The following is a 23,935-nucleotide window of genomic DNA, read 5'->3' as shown; positions in this document are numbered from 1 at the left end:
GGGAGAATGAGAGCAGCCGCCCAGGGAGAGCGCGTGGAACCAGTGCAGACTCACACCTCCCTCCCAGCACCCTCCCTGCACAGAAGAGGCAGACTTCTTCAAACCATGCTTTAATTTAACAAAAGAGATAAGAAAGTACACTACCGTTTCAAACCCAGCTGCTCAGATCTGGGAATACAAAAAGGATAGTGAATAGCAAACATGACCTGTATCAACAGAGTCACGTGGCAGTTCAGCTTAGGCAGGATTGTCCAAGGGATGGTCTGAGGCATTACAAGGCAGCTCTGTGCCGCAGCTCACTCTGGCCTCCAGATTGAGCTTCCAACCGTATCGACTCTCAGACATGCCAACAGGAACAGCCAGCTAGCTCCCTTCCAAGAAAGTACTCAGCACGTGGGCCGCCTGTGAGGCTCAGCCCCTCACTAAGGGCAACAGCGATCGCTGGCCACGTGGCTGTGCTGCCCCTGCTCTGGCTGGGGAAACTTGTGCGAAGTAGAGCAGGCTGCCAGGGGCTGTTATTCCCCATTAAGGACCAGCACTGTCTCCTCGTTCCTGCCCGATACGCACAGATTGGACTGCAGGGAAACACCACTTCATCTTCAGGGGCTCAGTGAGGTACCAGACACTAACACACATCTTAGCAAAAAACCATTCGTTAACACAATTCATGATCTCCGCAATGGCCCACGACCATCTCCTGTGCCCTAACTTAACTTTAAAAAAGCTCTAGTTCCCAGCGCTAAAGGAACATGATTAGGTTCCTTCAAGCTTAGTGCAAAGTTGAAGCTGGAAGAGCAAAAAAAAAACAGCAAGGTCAGAAGTGCTTGAGGAACACAGCTAGACAGCGCTGTACTGGGGAAAAAGGAAGAGCACAGGCTAACGTACTCAGTATTCAGATATATTTATAGGAAGGGGATGCACACAGTAATAAATAGATATGTACAAGCAAAAAGAAACAAACTGGTTTTAAAACAAAACAAAAAAACCCAAGACCAAACTATGCTAGAAGAGGCTTCCTGCCTTGCCACAGCTCCACCACCAGGCTGGGGGCCCTCATGAGCAGTTTGTCCCTCCAGCAGTCCCCCGGGCAGCTCTGACTGGGCTTCTGGTCCCACAGGCTGTACGTGACGGAAAAGCTCCCGTGGCGTGGTCCTGGCCTAGAGCTTGTGGGCAGGCAAAGACTCGAGGGCTCAGGGCAAGGGCAACAAACCCCAGCCCTCCAGCACCCGCACAGAGGGGAAGGAACCCGTTACAAAGCTCACGCTCTCTGCTGTGGCCAGCTCTTCTGCTGGAAGACCACAGGCGAGTCCCACTGCAGACAGCGCTGGTCTAGGCAGACCCATGTGGCTGCCTTGGGAGGCAGTCGGGTCCAACAGGAAGAGCTGGGCTCTGCGTTGTGAAGAGGAGGAGCTGGGTGCGAGTGCACGGGCAGCCAGCTGAGCCCAACCGGCAATTACAGTCACTCGTTGCACCTCAACAGCGGCCGGGAGGGCCACAAGGTGCTTGAGGCAGCCGCTGCGCCCTGCTCCTGGCCAAGGAGCAAACCAGAGACATCACCTGAATGTTTAAAATAACCCTGAAGAGACTCAGCGGTCTGTCCGGTGGGGCCCAGCCACAACCTCCCTACTCAGCAGCGCCAGGCTGCCCTGGCCATCCCCAGGAATGCCACCGGGCCCCACTGGGGTTCTTTGGTATCGCTGGCTCCAACACACGGTTCTTCACACTCACATTAGCCACCCTGGCCCAGAAACTCCCTCGTTTCTTTTAAATATATAGATTACTTTAAAAAAAAAAATAGATTTTTTTTTTATTTGAAAGAGCCCTTTTAGTGCCCAACAGAGCATGGTCTCCCCCAGCCCAGGGAGCACCCAGACGGCTGACAATCACCAAGGCAAGGGCTTTTGCTTTCTTCTAGCGTTCTCAGCCTCAAGCCAGGCTAGTCCCAAGCACCCCTCGGCTCCCTCAGCGGCACTGCTCAGCGCTGGAAAGGCCGACGCACCTTCTTCCGCCTCTTGTGCTTCACATCCCCCTTCGAGGCAGCGCCGTCTGTCTTTGGGGGCACCCCCGTGGAGGCAGCTGCCCCCGACGGTGCCGCGGGCGGCGGGGGGGAGAAGCCCCTCCCAGGCGTCGGTCCTGGGGTCCCCTGAAACACGCGATTGAAGAAGTCTTGCAGGTCCGCAGCAGAGGTGGGGCTGCCTTTGGAGGTGGCCCTGCGGGGAGGAAAGCAGGCGTTGGGCAGCAGAGCACAAAACACCAGCACCAAGAGGAGGCTCGGGGGAACTCCCGGCTAAAGCTGCAGCTCCTGGGCTCCAAGGCCCTCATCCCCCAGAGGAAGGTTGGGCTCAGCGAGGGAGCAGCAGGGTTACGCACAGCCCAGACCCCCCCTCAACTCCGCTCTCCCTGGGATCGCAGCCGGGCCCTCGGGGTACCCCAGCAGGAGTTGGGCACTGGTGCCGTTTCCCATCTCACGACTCCGCAAACGGCAAAGCGCGGAGGGAGCCCGAGCGGCTCCAGGACTGACCTCTGACGTCCGCCTGGCCCAGAGCTCCTCGACCCAAATGATATGTGATACGGGACGCGATGGGTGTCCGGAGAGATGCCGACCCGCTGACAACCGGCCCACTCTGCAGAGAGACGCACAGCCTGTCAGCTAGGCCCGGAAGAGGCAAACCTCTGCCGTTTGCTCCCCTGCCCAGCGGCGAGGGCAAAGTGCTGACTGCAGCCTCTGCTAGAAGCAGAGGAGGCTGCACAGGCAGCACCATTAATTCTGCAGCTCTGCGGGTGCTCTGGGAGCTGCCGCGGCATCAGTACCCACCCGTGATGTCGTAGATCTTCCCATCCATCATGGCAAAGTAGGTGATCTTCAGCCCCAGCATGCTGGACTCAGCCCAGAAGTCGCCCTCCTCTGCAGGGTGCAACTTGTTGCATTCAGCACAGTAGCGGGCACTGAGCGGGTCACGGTCCATCTCAAACCTCCTGCAGCAACAGGAAACATTTCAAACCCTGTGAGCAGCCAGGCTGGCTTTGCTTCCCCTCCCCTTGAGGAAAGGGGAGAAATCGAGCAGCGCTTTGGTTCGGCTTGCTCCACAGAGACCCAAATTGTCTCTCTTGTAGCAACTCTTTGCTCCCAGGTTGCTTTGGGTCCCCCAAACTTCATGGGGAGCAGGGACAGCCAGGTTTGCCCAGGTCCTTCACTTCCCCTGTGGTCTCTCAGATAGGGACAGTCAGCGCAGCACACACCCCCAGCAGGCTGTTGACCGCGCATATGCAGCCAGACCTGGAGCCCCAGGACCTACTTGTGCTTCCCCTGGCACTTGCTGCACATCATGGTGTTCATGGCCTCCTTCAGGTCGTCCTGCAGCCTGGTGAGGAACTCGCTCATGGACCTCGTCAGCTCGCTCTCTGCCATCCGCTTGCTGCGGCCACAAGAGGGGAGAAAGTTGCTGGGGACAGAGCCTTGCAAAGGAGCCTGCGTGGGCAGCCCCTGGGAGCGCGAGGACAGCACACTGAAGTGGCCATGTTACCCATCCTCTTCCCTGCTGCTCTCCCCAGACCCCCCCGTGCCTCCCCCAGCTCAGCCCACTCACATCTCATACTCTTTCCTCTTCTCCGGGTTGCTGATGATGTCCCAGGCTGCTCGCAGGACCTTGAAGGCCTCCTCTGCTCTGGGGTGTTCGTTCTTGTCTGGGTGAACCTGGAAACGACGCGTGAAGACAAAGCTAAGGAGTTCGACTGGGACAGAGCACAGCTGCACTGAGGTCTGAGGGCTCAGCGCCACATCACGGACAAACTGGTCTAGCGGGAGGCAGGACATGGCTCTGCAGGGCCCTGCTTGGCAGCACTAGCAGCTCCAACCCAGCCCCCCTTACTTCCCCCCAAGCAGGGCAAGAGGTGCCAGGTACAGCCCCACTGCCCCGAGGCAGAGAGCAGAGCCAGCAGCGAGGCCTCGGGCAGCGATACCATCCCTCGCAAGGGAACATGCGAGGGCAGAGAGCATCAGCATCATATCTCAGTGAAATGATGCGGGAGATAAACAGCCGCGAGCCCCCGGCCCGCCCAGCCCCGGCGCGGCCCGGCGCTCACGCACCAGCACCGCCAGCCGGCGATAGGCCTTTTTCAGCTCTGCGTCAGACGCCGTCGCCTCCAAGCCCAGCACCTGGAAGGGGTTCAGCTCTTCCTCGGGCACGTCCGCCATGGCCAGTAACCGGGCCACCTCCTCCCTCGAGCTGGCGCCGGGGGAGCCTCCGTCAGGGCCGGGGGCAACGTCCCCCAGCCCGTCTGTCCTCAACCCTCTGGGCGTCCAGGGGGGAGCTCGCCATTTCTGCAGCCAGTCCCAGAGGTACTGGCAAGTCCTGGTCTCCTTGAAGAGGCTCCACGTCCGGTGGAGGACGGACAGGTCCAGGAGCGCGAGGAGCTGGGCCACGCGGCGGGTCTTGCCCAGCCTGCTCGCGCCAGCAACCAGCGCGGCCACGCACACGCGCCCGCACAGCCGGAGGCTGCCCAGGAGCAACAAGACGACGAGGAAGAGCAGGGCACAGAGCATCCAGAGCAGGCGGAGGAAGAGCTCTGCCCAGGCACGGAGCCACCGGCCTGCCCTCACTGAGCCGCTCCGGGCCTGCTGGCTCACCCGCTGGCCCCAGGTCCTCACGCTGGCCTGGGCTGAGCTCAAATCGCGGGTGCTGAGCCGGCAGCAGGAGCACAGCAGTCGGCCGCCGGCCTCCACGCACACCCTGCGCACACGGGTCAGCGCCGGCTCGAGCAGCGCCTTGAAACGGGCCAGGCAGAGCTGGGCCAGCAACTCTGCCGGCCAGGCCACCTCGGCCCTGCCGTCCCGCGGCCCCTCCGCGTGACTCCTCTTCCGAGCCGGCCTGTGCCTCCTGCTGCCCTGCCCCGACCTGCCCTCGCGCTTCCCGGGCTCCCTGCCCTCCTCCTTGGGGGCAGAACGGTGCCTCTGACGCTTCCTGGTCCTCCGGCTCCCCAGCGCCCTGCCGGGGCCAAGCAGCTCGTCGCTGGCGCCGTCCTCCTCACCCTCCTCCTGGCCTCGGGGCAGGCTCTGCAGCTCCGGGGACTTGGCAGTCCAGTGGTGGCAGGTGACGCTGCAGGATCCGTCCCTCTGCTCAGCAAAGGGGCTCGGGGGCACCGACCTCTCTCCCTGGCAGCGGCAGGAGGGCTCAGGGCCGGAGCCAGGGCTGTCGGAGCCCAGGAAGGGCAAGTCGTCGTCTTCGAGCGTTAACGCCGGCTCCCGGTCACAGCTCCCGTTCCAGGCAGCGCTGTCCTCTGTGGCGCGGGCCGTCCACCCGCTGCCGCCAGCAGAGTCGCGCGGAGAAGAGCGGTCCCTCTCTCGGCCCTTCCCCAGCTCCTCGCCCGGCAGCCCGTCCGCAGGGGGCTCGCGTTCGGCAGCCGAGGCCGCCCGGCCAGGCCCCTCACCGCTCACAGCTCTGGGGAGCGGCCCCAGGCCGCGCTCGTTCGGGCAGCGGCGTTCCTGGCTGCCAGAGGCGAAGCTCTCCGGGACGGATCGGGCGCCGTTTGCCTCCGGGCTGCCGAGGCCCCACGGGTGCCCGGCACCGGCGCAGGGGCCGCGTCGGCGCGGGGCGCCCGCCGGCTGCCGACGCCGGCCGGGAGAGCCGCCTGGCTCCGCTTCCCCCACCTCCGGGCGCTCCGGCGTCCGCGGCTCCATCCCGGCGGCCCAGAACCACCCCAGCCCCGCGGGGCCTAAGTGACTGCCGTCATTTGGGTTTCTTTTCTCTGAAAAACGAAACAAAAAGTGAGTTGGAGGCGCCCGAGCGGGGCGGCCCGACCTGCTGGCAGAGCCCAGTGCACTGGGGGGGGGGGGGAAGAGGAGCCCGGGGGGGGTGTGATGGGGGGGGGCAACGTGGGTGGGGGAGGCAAAGGGACCGTGGGGGGGCAATATGGGGTGGGGGAGGGGGCCGTGGGGGGCAACAGGGGGTGGGGGAGGGGGCCGTGGGGGGGCAATATGGGGTGGGGGAGGGGGCCGTGGGGGGCAACAGGGGGTGGGGGAGGGGGCCGTGGGGGGCAACAGGGGGTGGGGGAGGGGGCCGTGGGGGGGCAATATGGGGTGGGGGAGGGGGCCGTGGGGGGCAACAGGGGGTGGGGGAGGGGGCCGTGGGGGGGCAATATGGGGTGGGGGAGGGGGCCGTGGGGGGGCAATATGGGGTGGGGGAGGGGCCGTGGGGGGGCAACAGGGGGTGGGGGAGGGGGCCGTGGGGGGGCAATATGGGGTGGGGGAGGGGGCCGTGGGGGGCAACAGGGGGTGGGGGAGGGGGCCGTGGGGGGGCAATATGGGGTGGGGGAGGGGGCCGTGGGGGGCAACAGGGGGTGAGGGAGGGGGCCGTGGGGGGGCAATATGGGGTGGGGGAGGGGGCCGTGGGGGGCAACAGGGGGTGGGGGAGGGGGCCGTGGGGGGGCAATATGGGGTGGGGGAGGGGGCCGTGGGGGGGCAACATGGGTGGGGGAGGGGGCCGTGGGGGGGCAACATGGAGTGGGGGAGGGGGCCGTGGGGGGGGCAACATGGAGTGGGGGAGGGGGCCGTGGGGGGCAATATGGGGTGGGGGAGGGGGCCGTGGGGGGGCAACAGGGGGTGGGGGAGGGGGCCGTGGGGGGGCAATATGGGGTGGGGGAGGGGGCCGTGGGGGGGCAACAGGGGGTGGGGGGGGCAACGCGGATGGGGGAGGGGGGCAGCTGGCGGCTCGTGCGGGGTTGGGGAGTCGCAGCGCGGCCCCCGGAGCGGCCGGGACTCACGGTGCCGGTGCCGGTGCCGAGGCGGGCGGGGGCGGGGGGGGGTCGCCGCCTCCTCCTGCCCCCCCCCTCGGGGTCCCTCTCCAGCCCCACTTCCGCCTTCCGCCCGCTCGCCGTCGTCGCCGCCGGCCACTTCCGGGGGCGGGGCCGAGCGCTTGACGTCACCGCTTCCCTCGTTCCGCCCCGCCCCGCCCCTTAAAGGGCCAGCGCCGCCCCGCCCATCGGAGCTGGTGGGGCCCTCAGGGCGCCTGGTGGGGGGGGGGGGCTATAGGGGCCCGAGGGGGGTGGAGCGGAGCCCTATAGGGTCCTGGGGCCCTAGAGGAGCCTGTGGGGCCCTTTGGGGGGCCTGCAGGGGCTTATGGGGCCCTATGCGGGGCGGAAGGGGCCTATGGGGCTTGGGGAGGCTTGTGGGGCCCTATGGGGCCCTATGGGGGCCTGTGGAACCCTATGGAACCCTATGGGCCCTGTGGAGCCTACAGGGTCCGGGGGGGCCTATGGGGCTGTGTGGGGCCCTAGAGGAGCCCATGGGGCCCCTTAAGGGGTCTGCGGGAGCTTATGGGGCCCTATGGCATCCTATGGAGCCCTATGGGGTCCTTTGGGGGCCTGTGGAGCCCTATGGGCCCTGTGGGGTCCATAGTGGCCAGGGGGCCTATGGAGCCCTATGGGGGGCCCTGTGTGGGGTCCTAGAGGAGCCTGTGGGGCCCTTTAGGGGGTCTGTGGGAGCTTATGGGGCCCTATGGCATCCTATGGGGCTCTATGGGATCCTTTGGGGGCCTGTGGAGCCCTATGGGGGGCCCTGTGTGGGGTCCTAGGGGAGCCCGTGGGGCCCTTTAGGGGGTCTGTGGGGGCTTATAGGGCGCTATGGCATCCTGTGGGGCCCTATGTGGGGCGGAGGGACCGCGGTGTCCCGCGCTGCCCCGTCACGTGCCCCACGCACAACGCGGCTCTGTCAGCGCCCGCGAGCCCCACTCGGCCCCGGCCCCCGGGGTCCCGCTGTGGGTTGCGCCCGGCCACCCCACGGCCCCACGCTGGGCACCACCGAGTGGGGCCGGCCCAGCCCTGCCCCACGGCCCCCCGGGGCCAAGGTCCCGCCCCACACGGGGTCCCTGCCCCACGGCCCCCCGCGGCCAGGGAGCTGCCCCACATGGGGTCCCTGCCCCACAGACTCCCAGGGCCAGGGTCCTGCCCCACACGGGGTCCCTGCCCCACGGCCCCCCGCGGCCGGGGAGCTGCCCCACATGGGGTCCCTGCCCCACAGACTCCCAGGGCCGGGGTCCTGCCCCACACGGGGTCCCTGCCCCACGGCCCCCCGCGGCCGGGGAGCTGCCCCACACGGGGTCCCTGCCCCACAGACTCCCAGGGCCAGGGTCCTGCCCCACACGGGGTCCCTGCCCCACGGCCCCCCGCGGCCGGGGAGCTGCCCCACACGAGGTCCCTGCCCCACAGACTCCCAGGGCCAGGGTCCTGCCCCACACGGGGTCCCTGCCCCACGGCCCCCTGGGGCCGAGGTCCCGCCCCACGTGGGGTCCCTGCCCCACAGACCCCCAGGGCCGGGGTCCCGCCCCACACGGGGTCCCTGCCCCACGGCCCCCCGCGGCCGGGGAGCTGCCCCACACGAGGTCCCTGCCCCACAGACTCCCAGGGCCGGGGTCCTGCCCCACACGGGGTCCCTGCCCCACAGACTCCCAGGGCCGGGGTCCTGCCCCACACGGGGTCCCTGCCCCACAGACCCCCAGGGCCGGGGTCCTGCCCCACACGGGGTCCCTGCCCCACAGACCCCCAGGGCCGGGGTCCCGCCCCACGCCGGGGTCCTGCCCCACACTGAGGTCCTGGCTCCGCAGCCCCCCGGGGCCACGGTGCCACCTGCGCCCCCGGCCCCACAGCGGAGCCCCCCGGCCCCACAGCGGAGCCCCCACCCCCGGCCCCACCGCGGACCCCCCGCCCCCGGCCCGCCCGCGGCCCGGCCCCACCGCCGACCCCCCGCCCCCGGCCCGGCCCCATCGCGGGTCCCCCCGCCCCCGGCCCGGCCCCACCGCGGGTCCCCCCGGCCCGCCCCACCGCGGACCCCCGCCCCCGGCGCTGTGTGGCCGCCGGGCCGGGCCGGGCGCTCGGCGGAGGGGCGGCACCGGCGCGGCCGCCGCGACCCAGCGCCCGTCGGGACCCGCCGCGGCGGCGCTCGGAGCGGTGAGTCCCGGCGGGGCCGGAGCGCGGCGGGGGGGCCGGCGCCCCCAGCGCCCCCAGCGCCTCCCAGTACCCGCAGCCTGGCATCTCCCAGCGCCTCCCAGGAGCTCCCGGCACCCCCAGCCCAGTGCCCCCAGCGCCTCCCAGGAGCTCCCGGCACCCCCAGCCCAGTGCCCCCAGCGCCTCCCAGGAGCTCCCGGCACCCCCAGCCCAGTGCCCCCAGCGCCTCCCAGGAGCTCCCGGCACCCCCAGCCCAGTGCCCCCAGCGCCTCCCAGGAGCTCCCGGCACCCCCAGCCCAGTGCCCCCAGCGCCTCCCAGGAGCTCCCGGCACCCCCAGCCCAGTGCCCCCAGCGCCTCCCAGGAGCTCCCGGCACCCCCAGCCCAGTGCCCCCAGCGCCTCCCAGGAGCTCCCGGCACCCCCAGCCCAGTATCCCCCAGCAGTTCCCAGTAGCTCCCAGTTCCCCCCCCAGCCCAGTGCCCCAGCGCCTCCCAGGAGCTCCCAGTACCCCCAGCCCAGTGCCCCCAGCGCCTCCCAGGAGCTCCCAGCACCGCCAGCCCAGTGCCCCCAGCGCCTCCCAGGAGCTCCCAGCACCCCCAGCCCAGTGCCCCCAGCAGCTCCCAGCACCTCCCGCTCAGTATCCCCCAGCAGTTCCCAGTAGCTCCCAGTTCCCCCCAGCCCAGTGCCCCCAGCAGCTCCCAGCACCTCCCGCTCAGTATCCCCCAGCAGTTCCCAGTAGCTCCCAGTTCCCCCCAGCCCAGTGCCCCCAGCAGCTCCCAGCGCCCCCCGCTCAGTATCCCCCAGCAGTTCCCAGTAGCTCCCAGTTCCCCCCCAGCCCAGTACCCCCAGTAGCTCCCAGCGCCCCCCGCTCAGTATCCCCCAGCAGTTCCCAGTAGCTCCCAGTTCCCCCCAGCCCAGTGCCCCCAGCAGCTCCCAGCACCTCCCACTCAGTATCCCCCAGCAGTTCCCAGTAGCTCCCAGTTCCCCCCCAGCCCAGTACCCCCAGTAGCTCCCAGCGTCCCCCACTCAGTATTCCCCAGCAGTTCCCAGTAGCTCCCAGTTCCCCCCAGCCCAGTGCCCCCAGCAGCTCCCAGCGTCCCCCGCTCAGTATCCCCCAGCAGTTCCCAGTAGCTCCCAGTCCCCCCCAGCCCAGTGCCCCCAGCAGCTCCCAGCACCTCCCGCTCAGTATCCCCCAGCAGTTCCCAGTAGCTCCCAGTTCCCCCCAGCCCAGTGCCCCCAGCAGCTCCCAGCACCTCCCGCTCAGTATCCCCCAACAGTTCCCAGTAGCTCCCAGTTCCCCCCCAGCCCAGTACCCCCAGCAGCTCCCAGCGCCCCTGTCCTCATGTCCCCCCCCAGAGATCCCAACAGTTCCCAGTACCGCCAGCCCGGTATCCGCAGTGCACAACCCCATTAGCTCCCAGCTCCCCCAGTAGCTCCTAGCACCTGTAGCCCAGCAGCCTTAGTAGCTCCCAGTGCCCCCAGTAGCTCCCAGCACGCCCAGCCCAGCCCCTCCAGTAGCTCCCAGCATCTCCAGTAGCTCCCAGCACGCCCAGCCCAGCCCCTCCAGTAGCTCCCAGCATCTCCAGTAGCTCCCAGCACGCCCAGCCCAGCCCCTCCAGTAGCTCCCAGCATCTCCAGTAGCTCCCAGCACACCCAGCCCAGCCCCCCAGGCGGGGGGTTGTAGCTGGCCGGGGGTGTCCCGAACGGCCTGGGGGGCGCCGGGCTGCCCCACAGCCGCCCCATAGCGCCCCGGCCCCGGCCGGCCAGGCGGCGCGCCCAGCTGCGTCCGTGCGGCCCAGCGCCGCGGTGCTTTCGCAGCGCAGCTGCCAGATGTTGGGGGGGGCGGGGGGCCGCCTCGCTCCAGCTGCTGGCGGGGGGGGGGATTACTCATAGTTTCCAGCGCCGGGGCCGCGCCGAGCGCTTCGCCCGGGGCCGGGGCCGGGGCCGGACCCGCGGGCGCCGTGGCCCCGCATCGCGCCCCAGCGCGGCCCCTGCCTGCCGCCCCGCCAGGCGCCCGGCGCGGATGGCCGCGGGGAGCTGAGCGCCGGCGCGGCGCGGGCCATGGAGCCGGCCCGCTGCGGCCTGCAGCCGCGGCCCCCCTGCGAGCCCGGCCCCGCCGCCCTGGGCGCCCTGTGCTGCCTCTTCGGCGTCGTCTACGGCTGCTTCGGTGAGGGCGGCGCGCCGCGGCCGGGGGGCACAGCGGGGGCAGGCGCGGGGGGCGGCGCGGGGGGCGGCTGGCGGGGTGGCGAGGGGCACGCCGTGGGGCACGGCTGGGGGGCATGGCGGGGGCACGGCCATGGGGCATGCCATGGGGCACAGCTGGGAGGCTCGCTATGGGGCACGGCCATGGGAGGTATGGCCGTGGTGCACGCTGTGGGGAATGCCGTGGGACTCGGCCAGGGGGCATGGCCAGGAGGTACGACAAGGGGCACACCATGGGGAACGGCATGGGTCACGGCCGTGGGGCATGGCCAGGAGGCATGGCCATGGGACACGCCATGGGGAACGGCATGGGGCACGGCCGTGGGGCATGGCCAGGAGGCATGGCCATGGAACACGCCATGGGGAACGGCATGGGTCACAGCCGTGGGGCATGGCCAGGAGGCATGGCCATGGGACACACCATGGGGAACGGTATGGGGCACGGCCGTGGGGTATGGCCAGGAGGCACGACAAGGGGCACACCATGGGGAACGGCATGGGTCACGGCCGTGGGGCATGGCCAGGAGGCATGGCCATGGGACATGCCATGGGGAACGCCATGGGACATGGCCATCGGGCATGGCCAGGAGGCACGACAAGGGGCACACCATGGGGCACGGCCGTGGGGCATGCCACAAGGACCGCCATGGGGCCTGGCCGGTCCCCATGGCTCCCCGACCACCATGGGGAGCGCCCGCTGACACCCCCGTGCCACCGCCGCCAGGGTACCGCTGCTTCAAGGCCATCATGTTCCTCTCGGGGCTGCTCTTCGGCTCCACCGTCATCTTCCTGCTGTGCTACAAGGAGCGGATCCTGGAGACGCAGCTGAGCCTGGAGGTGAGCGCGGGCATCGCCCTGGGCATCGGCGTGCTCTGCGGGCTGGTCACCATGCTGGTGCGCAGCGTGGGGCTCTTCACCACCGGGCTGCTGCTGGGGCTGCTGCTGGCCACGGCCGCGCTGGTGGCCGCCGAGCCGCTGCTCCGGCCGCAGAGCCTCTGGGTGCCGGCCGGCAGCCTGCTGGGGCTGGCGCTGCTCTGCGCCGTCCTGGCCCTGCAGTGGCAGAAGCCGCTGACGGTGCTGTCCACGGCCGTCTTCGGGGCGGCCGTCATCGTGGTCTGCGTGGACTATTTCGTGGAGGCGCTGGCGCTGGTGCTCTACGTGTACGACCGGCTGCGGCTGGCACCGCCGGGGCCTCTCTGCTGGTACAGCTGGGCCGTGCTGGGCGCCTGGCCGGCGCTCAGCCTCCTCGGCGTCCTGCTCCAGTGGAAGCTCACGGCTGATGGCTTCTCCCACACCGATGGTGAGCGCGGACTCCTTTGACCTCCTGGCTCCTGGCTGCCCCGTGCCGGGGGCCCGGATGCCTGGGCTCTCTGGGCAGCCCTGGGGATGGTGGCGGGGGGGTGAGTGCGAAGGATGCAGGATGGTGGGGATAGGGATGGGGTGGCAATAGGGACTGGGATGGGGAGAGGGACCAGGATGGCGGCAGGGATGGGGGTGGTGATGGCCATGGTGCTGGAGAGGAGGATGGTGATCGGCATGAAGGTGGTGGTGGGGAAGGAGACGGTGATGGCCATGGTGATGGAGAGGAGGATGGTAATGATGATGGAGAAGGGGATGGCAATGGGCATGAGGATGGCAGTGGGGAAGAAGATGGCAATGGCCATGGTGATGGAGAGGAGGATGGTAATGGTGATGGAAAGGAGGATGGTGATGGACGTGAGGATGGCGGTGGGGAAGGAGATGGCATTGGCCACGGTGATGGAGAGGAGGATGGCAATGATGATGGAGAGGAGGATGGTGATGGGCATGAGGATGGCGGTGGGGAAGAAGATGGCATTGGCCATGGTGATGGCGTGGGGTGGGGATGTGACAGGGATGGCAATGCTGATGGGGATGGCGATGGGGATGGGGACGGTGGTGGGGAGAGCGATGAGGATGGGGCTGGCGATGGCAACGAGGATGGCAGTCGGGACGGGGACGGCGAGGCTGATGGCAGCGGGGCCGGCAACGGGCGCAGCCGCGGGGATGACGACGGGGACGGCAGCGTCCGCCCGGCCTCAGCGCCTCTCCCGCCGCAGTGATCATCAGCCGGCGGCAGAAGCGGCTGCAGCTGCTCCGCATCCGGCAGAAGGAGGCCAAGCAGCGGCAGAGCCTGTCCCCGCCGGAGGGCACCTACCGCCGCAAGCCCGCCCCGGTGAAGCGCTACGCGGGGGACGTGCTGGCCCCGGTGAGTGGCGCGGCCCGGGCGGCCGGTGGCCCCCCGAGCGCCCGCGCTGACGCCCGCGCCCCTCTGTCCGTCCGTCCGTCCGTCCGTCCCCCGCAGAGCTACATCCGGAGCCTGCGGGACCGGCAGCTGGAGCGCGGGACCTCGCTGAGCAGCCTGGGCGCCGCCGCCGCCGCCGCCGGGCCGCCGGACGACGACTGCGGCTCCACGGCGCCCCTGACCGCCCCCGCGCCCCGCGCCCGGCCCTGAGCCCCCCGCCGCCGCCGCCCCGCACGTGCCTTAGGGGGCCCGAGCCCCCCGCCCCGCTCCCCCTGCCCCTTTAAATAGGCAAATGAGCTGCCGCCGGCCCCTCCCCTCGGGGGGCGGGGCCAGTGGGGGCGGGGCTGTGGAGCACGTGGCAGCGCTGGGGTGAGGGGGGTGCCCCTCTGTGGGGCAGGTGGCCCCACAGCCTGCCCCACGCGCTACCCCACGCGCTGCCCCACATGCTGCCCCACGTGCTACCCCACAGTCTGCCCCATGCACTGCCCCACAGCCTGCCCCACATGCTGCCCCACAGCCTGACCCATGCACTGCCCCACAGCCTGCCCCACATGCTGCCCCATGCACTGCCCCATATGCTGCCCCATGCACTGCCCCACACGCTGCCCCACAGCCTGCCCCACATGCTGCCCCACACGCAACCCCACAGCCTGCCCCATGCACTGCCCCACAGCCTGCCCCACATACTGCCCCACAGCCTGACCCATGCACTGCCCCACAGCCTGCCCCACATGCTGCCCCATGCACTGCCCCATATGCTGCCCCATGCACTGCCCCACACGCTGCCCTACGTGCTACCCCACAGCCTGCCCCTTGCACTGCCCCACAGCCTGCCCCACATGCTGCTCCACACACTGCCCCATTGCCTGCCCCATGCACTGCCCCACATGCTACCCCACAGCCTGCCCCATACACTACCCCACAGGCTGCCCCACATGCTGTTCCACACACTACCCCACAGCCTGCCCAATGCACTGCCCCATTGCCTGCCCCACACGCTGCCCCACGCGCTGCCCCATTGCCTGCCCCACACGCTGCCCCATGCGCTGCCCCACGCGCTGCCCCACCACTTGCCCACCAGCAGCCCCTCTGCCTGCCCCACGGCCGCTCTCTGCCCTGCCCCAGTGCTGCCGCCCCCAGCCCCACCGCAGGGGCCAGCGCAGGGCAGCGCCGGGGCCGCCCCGGCCCCAGGCACCGGAGGAGACCTCTTAAAAATAAAGCCCCTCTTTTATTTTTGTAGGACCTACCCAAACACTGTGCACGCACCCGGGCCCAGCCCGGCTCCTCCCTCCGCCGCCGGCGCGGGGACCCCAAAGCCTTAAAACCCCAGCGCGGGGCGGGGGGGGGCCACCCCGAGCCCCCTCCCCGGGGGGCACCGACCGCCTTGTACTCAGGCTGCGACATTAAAGAGCCTGCCGGGAGCGGCCGGGCGTGCTGGGGGGTCGCGCCGGGGGGGCGGCTCAGCACCGCATCCAGCGCTCGGCCGTGCCCCGCGGGTAGCCGCGCTCGGCCCGCAGCTGCCGGCTCAGCCGCCAGTAGCGCCCGCCCTGGAAGAAGTAGACTTTGCCGTTGGTCCAGGCGACGGCGGCGTCCGGCGGGACCGGCGCCCCCGCGAACAGCGCCGAGGTCTCCTTGGGGTAGGAGGCGAAGTGGTTCCAGCCCAGCTCGTCCCACTGCCAGTAGCCGGTGCCCTGCGGGGACGGGGACGGGCGTCAGCCCCGGGCGGCCCGGCGCTGGGGGCCGCCCCGCGGGGGCCACCGACCTTGAAGAGGAAAATCTTCTGGTTGACGGGCCAGTAGAGCGCGGCGTCGATGCCGGCGGGCACGCGGGTCAGCGGCTTCGGGTAGCCCGGCTCCAGCTTGAAGCCGCGGTACCGCCAGACCTTGTCGCCTGCGGCGGGGGGCGCGGGGTGAGGGGGGTGCGGGCGGCGGGGGGCGGCCGCCCCCCCGGCCGCCCCGGCCCCCCACCTTTGAAGAAGTAGGTCCTGCCGGTGCGGGGGGAGTGCACGGCCGCGTCGAGCCCCCCCGGCAGCCCCGGCCACACGGCCGAGACCCGCAGCGGCGGCGTGGTCCCGAAGTCGGTGACGGTCCAGACGAAGGCGCCGCGGAAGGCGTAGGTCTTGTCGTGGGGGCCTGGGGGGAGCGGGGCGTCAGCGGGGACCCCCCCGGCCCTGGGGACCCCCCCGCCCCCCTGGTACCCACCGAGCATCAGGGCGTCCAGGCGGCCGGTGCAGGGGTCGGGCACCGGCGTGGGCGACGCCGGCAGCGTGGGAACCGGCACCGGGGTGGGCGACGCCGGCAGCGTGGGAACCGGCACCGGGGTGGGCGACGCCGGCAGCGTGGGAACCGGCACCGGGGTCCGTCTCCCTGCGGGAACCGGGGGGTCACGTCAGCGCCGAGCTCAGGGACGGGGGACGCGGGGGGACGCCGGGACTCACCGTAGAGCGCCTGGATGCCGCGGACGTCGTCGGGGTGGAGGCGGAAGCGGGGCCGGTAGCCGGCGTAGACGGGGGCCATGAGGGCGGCGGGGTGGCGCGAGTGGCCCAGCCCCAGCGCATGGCCCAGCTCGTGGGCCGCCACCACCCGCAGGTTGGTGCCCCGCGGCGTCCCCTCGGTCCAGCGCTCGGCCGCGTCGAAGTGCACCGAGCCGTCCTCCGGCAGGTCCGCGTGCGCCAGCACCCGCCCTGGGCCCCCCACCCGTCCGTCCGTCCGTCCGTCAGGGCTCCCCGAGCCCAGGCCCGACCCACACGCCCTGCTGCACCCCATTGCTGACCCATGGACCCCCCAGACCCACCTACACCCCGTCCCGGACCTGCTGGCATCCCCCACACCCACTTCCACCCCATCCCGGACCCCCCAGCACCCCCCAGACCCTCCTACATCCCATCCTGGACCCCCCAGCATCTCCTAGACCCACTTATACCCCATCCCGGACACCCTGGCATCCCCCACACCCACTTCCACCCCATCCCGGACCCCCCAGCACCCCCCAGACCCTCCTACACCCCATCCTGGACTCCCCAGCATCCCCTAGACCCACTTATACCCCATCCCGGACACCCTGGCATCCCCCACACCCACTTCCACCCCATCCCAGACCCCCAGCACCCCCCAGACCCTCCTACACCCCACCCCAGACCCCCAGCACCCCCCAGACCCTCCTACACCCCGTCCCGGACCCCCCAGCACCCCTCAGACCCCCCTACACCCCATCCTGGACCCCCCAGCACCCCCCAGACCTCCCTACACCCCATCCTAGACCCCCCAGCACCCCCTAGACCCACTTATACCCCATCCTGGACACCCTGGCATCCCCCACACCCACTTCCACCCCATCCCTGGCCCTCCAGACCCCCAGCATCCCCCAGACCCCCTTATACCCCAGCCCTGACCCCCCAGATCCTCTGGTATCCACCAGACCCACTTATGTCCCCTCCCTGACCCCTCAGACACCCTTACACCCTGTCTCTGACCCACGGACCCCCCAGCTTCCCACAGACCCACTTCCACCCCAGCCCTGACCCCCAGCATCCCCCAGACCCACTTACACTCCGTCCCTGACCCACAGACCCTCTGCCAGCCCCCAGACCCACTTCCACCCCAGCCCTGACCCCCAGCATCCCCCAGACCCACTTACCCCCTCATCCCTGACCCCAAAGCCCCCCCCCCGAGCATCCGCCGGCCCCCGCCGCGCTGGGGGTCCCGGGGCCGGGGCCATACCGGGCCCATCAAAAGGCCGGGAGCAGGTGGGTGACACGGCGCCGTGGAAGGAGAAGCGGATGTCGGCCCAGCCGTGCCGGACCTCGCGGAAGCTGAGCGGAGCCACCTCGGCCCAGTAGCGGACGGCGGCGCGGACGGCGGCGCGGACGCCCGGCTCGCCCAGCTCCGCCGCGGCGCCCTGGACCCGGTACGTCAGGTGCCGCTTGCGCCAACGGCCTGGGGGCGGCGCGGCCGGGTCAGCCGGCGGCACGGGGCGCCGGCCCCCCCGGGACCCCCGCCGCCCCCAGGCCCTCACCCAGCAGCGTGTACTTCTGCGTCTTCTGGTTGAAGGGGTCCTCGAGGCCGCAGCGCGGCCGCCTCATCCGCTCCAGCGTGGCCGCGTCCAGGCGCCCGCTGCCGGGCAGCTCCGAGGCCAGCTGGAAAGCCCTGGGGGGCAGAGGGGGTCGGTGCCGCCCGTTAACGCTGCCGAGTCCCCGCGGGCCTCCCCGCGCGGGGGGCTCGGGGCGAATCCCCCTCCGGACACGCCGGGGCTGGGGGCCGGCCCGCGGCGCCTGCCCCGCGCTGGCACCTCATGGCCTCGGCGATCTCGGCCGCGCTGAAGTCGTCCGTCGGGTGCTCCAGCGGCTTCTGCAAGTAGCCGAACTGCCGCAGGTAGCGCTGGGGGGAGAGGGCGGCCGTGTCCGCGGGGATCCCGGCGCCGCGCCGCCCCGGGCTCCGAACCAGCCCCCGGCTCGCAGGAGGGCAAGGAAGGGACCCAGGCATCCGGCCGGCCTCCTGCGGGGCCGCGACTCGCGCGGGGATGCGAGCTCCCGCTGGGCCAGCGGCTGGACCGGGGACGCGGCTGGGCACCGCTTCCACCCCGACCCTGGGGATTTGCCCCAGTTCCCCGCTCCGGTAGGACCCCAGGCCCCATCCGGCCTCCAGCATCCCAGCTGGGGACCCCTCACGCTCTCCCGGCTCATCCAGCCCGCAGCTCCCGGGGATCCCGTCCTACCACGGCCTCCTGCTCCTCCGCGTGCCTCATCCCCGCCGTGCCGGTGGAGAGGGCGAGCGCCCAAACGGGGACGAGCAGCTCCAGGCGAACCATCCTCGCCCGCCTCTCCTGCTGGAGAGTCCCTCGTCCTCGGGGCAGCGCCCGCTTCCTCCCGGGCCGCGGCGCTCCCCGGGGGCCGGCTGCCCTCGCCCCCGCCGGCTCGCTGCGGCTTCCCGCCCCTTGCGAGTTTATAAACCCTGCACAGCCGGGATGACTCATTTGGAGCTCCGGCATGTTGCAACCGCAGCCCCCCGGCAGCCTTAACCCCTTGCGGAGCCAGCTCTCCCCGCCGACGGCCCCGCTCGCCTCGACCCCGCCGGGCGCAGCGTGAGCGAGGTGCGGTACGAGGCCTCCGCATCCCTGCCCCGTCCGGCTCGATCCCATCCCGCTCCCAAGGCGGAGGGGCCCGCGGTCCGTCTGCCCCGAGAGCCGTGGGGCAGGCAGGCGCCCCGTCCTCATCCCTCGGGGTCAGCCGCGGATGCACTTCTGTCCCCCGGGACCAACCGCGGTGAATCAGCAGCGGATGCGGCTTCGCGACCCCTCGGACGCGCGGCTGAGTCAGAGGATCCCCCTGACGCAGCCCCGGCCCCGCACGGGACCGGCCGGAGACCGCGGGGGCCCGACGCGGCCAGGGAGGCGCCGGCCCCGTCCCCCGCTCCTTGCCCCGAGGCTTTAGGGAAGGGGACGTGGCTGAGAGGCAGGATGTTTCCCCCCATGCCGGCTCCGCGCGCGCGGGGCCGGCAGCCGGACGTGGGCCGATGCCAGGCGAGAGCGCGGGGTTGCTGCCAAATCCCAGCAGGCTGCAGAGCCAGCCTGGCTTCGAGTGTGGGAAGGCAGCGCGTGCCCTGCACAGCAAAGGGTTAACGCGGGGAGAGCCAACGCTCGGACGCCTGGGTCCTTTCCCAGCCCTGCATCTGCTGGGGCGCAGACCTGTCCCTTGCCTCAGTTTCCCCAGGGACGCCCGGTGGTGGCCGTTCACCCCCGCATCCTGCTGCTGAGTCAGGGTCCCGCTCGCCAGGGAAACCCGCTGGGAACCGGGCTCCCCGCGGCCGCCCCTTTTCCTGCCGAGCCCCCCGGGAAGCCGCACTCCTCGCCGTCGGCCCGGGGAAGGCGCTGACGCAGCCCTGCGGCGGGTGAGTAACGGGGACGGGAGCGCGGCCGGAGGGAGGTCGAGACCCGTCGCCCGCGGGCCCCGGCGCAGCGGGACAGCCCCCACCGGCCCCGCGGCGCCGAGCCAGGGAGCTGCCGGGGAAGCGAAGGGGCCTGGCTGCCTTCCCGTGCTCCGGGGGGGACGGGGCCGAGCGGCCTCTGCGCTCCCGTGCCAGGCGGTTCCCAAGGGAGCTGGGAGGAATCTGGCAGCTCGTCCCTTCCACGGCTTCCCGGCTCCGCGGCCGGCGTCGCCCAGGAACTAGGGCACGGCCGGGGGGGCCGCCGCGGAGCCGGAGCCCGGGGACGGGGCTCAGCCCCTCCCCTGCGCCCCGGCCAGCTCGCCGGATGCCCAGGGGCTGCTTTGTGCCACGGCTCGGCTCTGCCTGCCGACGCCGGCCGGAAAGCCCCGAGCAGCAGGGACGATCGAACCCCCGCGGCCATCTCCCCGCGGCCTGGGACGCGAGACGGGGCAGGGCAGGAGGGGCCCGGCAGCCCCCAGCCTGCACACGGCGCTGCCCAAAGGCCTCTCAGGAGGCCCCGCGGAGGGCGAGGGATGGGCTCTGACCTGCCGGGGGTCTCAGGGGAACGGCGCAAAACACGGCTCCAGGCGCAAGCCCCAAGCCTGGAAAGCTCTTTGCAAGAAAAGCCAACAGCAAAACCCAGCCCAAGCGTCGGCGGCTGCTTCGCCAGGTGTCGGGCAGGGCAGCAGCAAGAGCCGTCCGGGCAGGGACCGGACCGGCACTGCCGTCGCCCAGGGGCCACATCCTCCTCGCCGGCTCCCTCGGACCGGGATCGTTCCCTGGGGCCGAGCAGGGAAAAGGCAAAACCAAGCTCCCCACGCCGGGTCACTACTGCAATTTTATTATTGCATCGTTTTTAAAAATAAAGGAAGAGAGGCCGTAACACAGAACACGAGGGGCCGGGGAACAACGAAAGGAAGAGCCACTGCCCCTGCCCTGGCCCGCAGCACCAGCCCTGCCCGCCCGCCAGGCCGGCCCCACCCCAAATAAAATTAAAAAAAAGGAGAGAGGTATTTGAGAGTCACCGAGTTTCTAACACCGATAGCTGGGAAAAACTGTTCTGAAAAAACCAACAGCGCCCACCAAAACAAAATCCCCGGGATAGAGGGGCCTGGCGCTCAGTCCGGACAATCTGTGCTCTGGGGACGCCGGCCCTCGTGCGCCCGGTGCGACCCGAGTCCCCGCGTCCCGTCCTGTCCCGTCCCTCCCGCCCACCCCTTACAAGTCCAGCTCCAGGTCCTGCAGTTCCTCCTCCAAGGCTTTCCTCCGCCCCAGCTTCTCCAGCTGCTCTTTCGTCGGCTGCTTGATCTCCCCGGAGTCGAGCCGCTGCTGCAGCTCCTCCACCTGCCGCAGCTTCTTCTTCAGGTTCTTGATCTTCTTGGTTTTCTCCGAGGCGGAGGCTTCCCCGTCGGCGGGGCCCTTGGCGCCGCAGGCCGGCTGCGGCGCGGCCGCCTGACTGTCCCCCGGGGGGCCCTTGTCCCCGCCGCTGCCTCCCGACAGGGAGGTCTTCTCCAGCGACTGGATCAGTTCATCTGTCTCCCTCTCCCCTTTCTCCTGCTGCTGCTTCCTCTTCTCCTTGCGTTTCAAGTTCCTTTTAGCTGCCTTGGACAGTCCCGTCTCTCCGCTCTCCGCCTTGCCAGGCTGCTTGCTGGGCTGAGCATTGGCCTCCAGGCTCAGCCCGGGCGGCAGGTCAGGTTTGCTTTTGAAAAACTTCACATACTTATTCTCGTACCTGCACAGAACGAGAGCCCATGAAGACGCGTCTCTCCCACACCCCTGCGGCGTCCCCCCGCCGAGCCCCGGGCAGCGCTGCGGGCGGCGGGCCAGGTCTGGCGCGGCGCTGAGGGCCCCGAGGTCAAACTCCCACGTGCTCAGCACCTCTGGCCAAACCTCGGGCACAGAGCGACCCCGATCTACAACTCGCCCCGGGGGATCTCGGGGCTCTGCCCCTTCGCTGCCCAGCGAGCCTCGGCCGAGCGGACCCTTTCAGAGAGGCCGTCACCGCCCCCGAGCGCCTCTCTCCTGCCAACGCCTCTCTGCTCAGGGCCGTGCTCACGTCCAGCCCCGCGCAGCCGCCCCAGACAACGACCGACGTGGAAGCTGATACGTACCGTCAGCTTACCGCTTATGGGATAAGGGTGAGGGGGTCAGGATTGGTCGGGCACCTGGAAAGAGACTGAGACCTCGAGACGTAACCCGGCACGCGCGCGTGGCCTCAGGAATCGCCGGAGACGAGGTCCCGGGGGGCAGGAGACGCCTGGCCTCGGGCTGCCGCGTGCCCAGAGCTGTCAGCGCCTCGTCCGCGAGGAGCAAAGACCCATCTGGGAGCCAACCCTGCCGGCGCGGGAGACCCGGGGGGGCCCGGCCTCATTTCTGGGCCCATCAGCAGAGCAGGGAAACGAGCAGCAGATGCAGGGAGCAAACTGGGAGGCTCTGCTGGGCGCAGGGAAAGGGCTGGGGGCCGTTAAGCGCTGGACGGCCTGGGACGTCAGCCGCGGAGCCCTGCAGGACGCCAGGGCGTCCCCGCCGCCGGACACCCGATGGTGACGCAAGGAACTGCCCGGCCGGGCGCGACCCGAACAGCAAGAGCGACCGGCGGAGGGGGGAAAGACCAACGGACGTCTGACGGACAGCGCCGCTTCCAGCGGCGGCCGGCGAGCGTTGCTGTGGTAACGGAGCACGAAGCGCCTCTCCGCGTCTATCCTTCCTCGACACCGGCGGTCCCGGACTGACCACCACCAAAAATACCTGCCCCGGGCGGCCAAAAGCAAGGTCGTTGCTGCGTTTCAAACCCGGCCAGCAGCTCCTCCTCCTTCTAACAGCGCTCAGACACCCGGCCGGGCCCCCGCGGAGACCCCGGCTCCCTCCCGAGCCCGGAGACGACCGCTGCCGTCGGCGGCGCAGGAGGGAACGCGGCCTGGAGACGGGGCGCTGCCCCCAGGGACGCCCCCTGCCCGCCCCGGCCCCACTTACACCGGCACCTCCTCCTGCGGCACGTATCCCTCCTTCACCCGCCGCTGCTTCCGCCAGGTGCCGTCGGGGCGCTGCGTGGAGGCGATGTACTTCCCTGCGAGGTGAAGGCGCCGTCGGCGAGCGGCCCCCGCCGTACTCCCCCCCCCCCCCCACAGCCCAGAGGTGGTCACGGCACAGCCGGCCCCACAGCCCCTCCTGCCCCACACAGAGCCAGGGGGCAGGGAGGGGAAAGGGGCCCAGGCCCTTGGATACTGGGGGGGGGGGGGGGGACCTGCCCCACAGGGGCTGAGGGGAGGGGACGCAGACGGCACCCCATAGATATCGGGGTGGTGGGGAGAAGATGGGCCAAGCTCTACAGAGTCCAGCTTAGTGTCCGGCTTGAAAGGGGCCTGCCCCACAGAGAGCAGGGTTGGGGGGAATACTGACAGGGCCCCATAGAGACTAGGGTGATGGGGAGAAGATAGGCCCAGCCCTAGAGACGCTGGGGGCCTGGGGGCAGACTGGGTCCCATAGACACCCGGCAGTGGGGTCTGCCCCACAGGGACCAAGGTGTGGGGGAGCCAGCCCCATAGAGAGTGGGGAGAGGGGGGAGCCTGCCCCATAGGGAGAGGGGGGAGGGGGGAGCCCAGCCCCATAGGGAGTGGGGGCGAGGGGGGGAGCCCGCCCCATAGGGAGTGAGGAAGGGGGGAGCCCGCCCCATAGGGAGAGGGGGGAGGGGGGAGCCCAGCCCCATAGGGAGAGGGGGGAGGGGGGAGCCCAGCCCCATAGGGAGAGGGGGGAGCCCAGCCCCATAGGGAGAAGGGGCAAGGGGGGGAGCCTGCCCCATAGGGAACAGGGGGGGAGCCCAGCCCCACAGAGACGCGGGGAGCGAGGCCCAGCCCCACAGAGACGGGGACAGACCGGGCCCCGCGGACCCTGGAGGAGCCGGTGGGGAGGGGGGCAGGGCCTGCCCCACAGCGCCGGGGGGCGCTGCCCCATAGGGAGCGGGGAGGGGAGGGGGCGGGGCTCAGCCCCACAGCGCCGGCGGGGGGGGGGGAGGGCGGGACCGGCTCCCTCCGCCGCGGCGGGGCCGGGGCAGGGGGCGGCGGCGGCTCCGCACTCACCGGTCTCGTCAGTCACATAGGGAGTCGCCATCTTCCGAGCGCGACCCACTTCCGCCCGCCTGGCCCCGCCCCCGGAAGTGGCGACGGCGCGGAGGGAGGGGCCGAAGCCCAGGGGCGCCGGAGCGGGCGGCCATTTTGTTTTTAAAGGGGCCGCGCCCAGTTGGGCCGGACTCGCTGGGCGGGGGGGTTCCCAGCATGCACCGGGGCTCCCACCATGCACTGCGCCCGGGGCGGGGGGGGGGCGCAGGGGCGCAGTCGCCATGGCGACGCGGGGCCCGGCCCGGTGCTTCCGTGCGGCGCCCGGTGCCGGGGAAAGGGGGGGGGACGGGCCGGACCCGCCCGCATCCGCCGCCCCCGCCCGCAACAGCGGCGCCGGGGTGGGGGGGTGGCAGGAGACGACGGGGCCCCAGCCCCCCCCCCCCCCCCCCGCGGCCGCCCGTCGGGCCCGGCCTCAGCCCTCGCCCCGGGCGTGAGCGGGCAAGGCCGGGGGTGGGCGGGGGGGCAGGTCTGAGCGTGCCAGAGCGGCTGCCAGTGTGC

At 70.7% G+C, this 23,935-nt stretch overlaps 4 protein-coding genes across 4 annotated transcripts; 1 reads left to right on the top strand and 3 right to left on the bottom strand.

The window, feature by feature from the left end:
• Positions 1–94: 94 nt before the first annotated feature.
• Positions 95–6,881, bottom strand: DNAJC14 (DnaJ heat shock protein family (Hsp40) member C14). The gene is made up of 7 exons (XM_068921280.1): positions 6,760–6,881; positions 4,088–5,745; positions 3,588–3,694; positions 3,297–3,416; positions 2,816–2,976; positions 2,522–2,624; positions 95–2,210 (listed from the first exon to the last, which is right to left on the bottom strand). The coding sequence occupies exons 2-7, from the start codon at positions 5,675–5,677 to the stop codon at positions 1,976–1,978; spliced, it is 2,316 nt and encodes a 771-aa protein (XP_068777381.1). The 5' UTR covers positions 5,678–5,745; positions 6,760–6,881; the 3' UTR covers positions 95–1,975.
• Positions 6,882–10,970: 4,089 nt separating this feature from the next.
• LOC138062632 (transmembrane protein 198-like) lies at positions 10,971–14,636 on the top strand. The gene is made up of 4 exons (XM_068921500.1): positions 10,971–11,103; positions 11,863–12,438; positions 13,217–13,365; positions 13,462–14,636. The coding sequence occupies exons 1-4, from the start codon at positions 10,998–11,000 to the stop codon at positions 13,609–13,611; spliced, it is 981 nt and encodes a 326-aa protein (XP_068777601.1). The 5' UTR covers positions 10,971–10,997; the 3' UTR covers positions 13,612–14,636.
• Positions 14,637–14,861: 225 nt separating this feature from the next.
• Positions 14,862–18,802, bottom strand: MMP19 (matrix metallopeptidase 19). Its single transcript, XM_068921499.1, has 9 exons — positions 18,115–18,802; positions 17,689–17,777; positions 17,416–17,546; positions 17,121–17,336; positions 15,839–16,084; positions 15,603–15,767; positions 15,369–15,533; positions 15,164–15,291; positions 14,862–15,092 (listed from the first exon to the last, which is right to left on the bottom strand). The coding sequence occupies exons 1-9, from the start codon at positions 18,610–18,612 to the stop codon at positions 14,862–14,864; spliced, it is 1,869 nt and encodes a 622-aa protein (XP_068777600.1). The 5' UTR covers positions 18,613–18,802.
• A 1,345-nt stretch (positions 18,803–20,147) lies between these two features.
• Positions 20,148–23,554, bottom strand: PYM1 (PYM homolog 1, exon junction complex associated factor). Its single transcript, XM_068921461.1, has 3 exons — positions 23,399–23,554; positions 22,296–22,389; positions 20,148–21,054 (listed from the first exon to the last, which is right to left on the bottom strand). Exons 1-3 carry the CDS (start codon positions 23,427–23,429, stop codon positions 20,541–20,543), a joined length of 639 nt encoding a protein of 212 aa, XP_068777562.1. The 5' UTR covers positions 23,430–23,554; the 3' UTR covers positions 20,148–20,540.
• Between the last annotated feature and the right edge of the window lie 381 nt (positions 23,555–23,935).

This window comes from Struthio camelus, chromosome 28 (genome assembly GCF_040807025.1).
Source record: "Struthio camelus isolate bStrCam1 chromosome 28, bStrCam1.hap1, whole genome shotgun sequence".
In the NCBI taxonomy this organism is placed as follows: Eukaryota; Metazoa; Chordata; class Aves; order Struthioniformes; family Struthionidae; genus Struthio; species Struthio camelus.
Note: the sequence above shows the minus strand (reverse complement) of the source record. Positions and strands in the feature narration are given on the sequence as shown.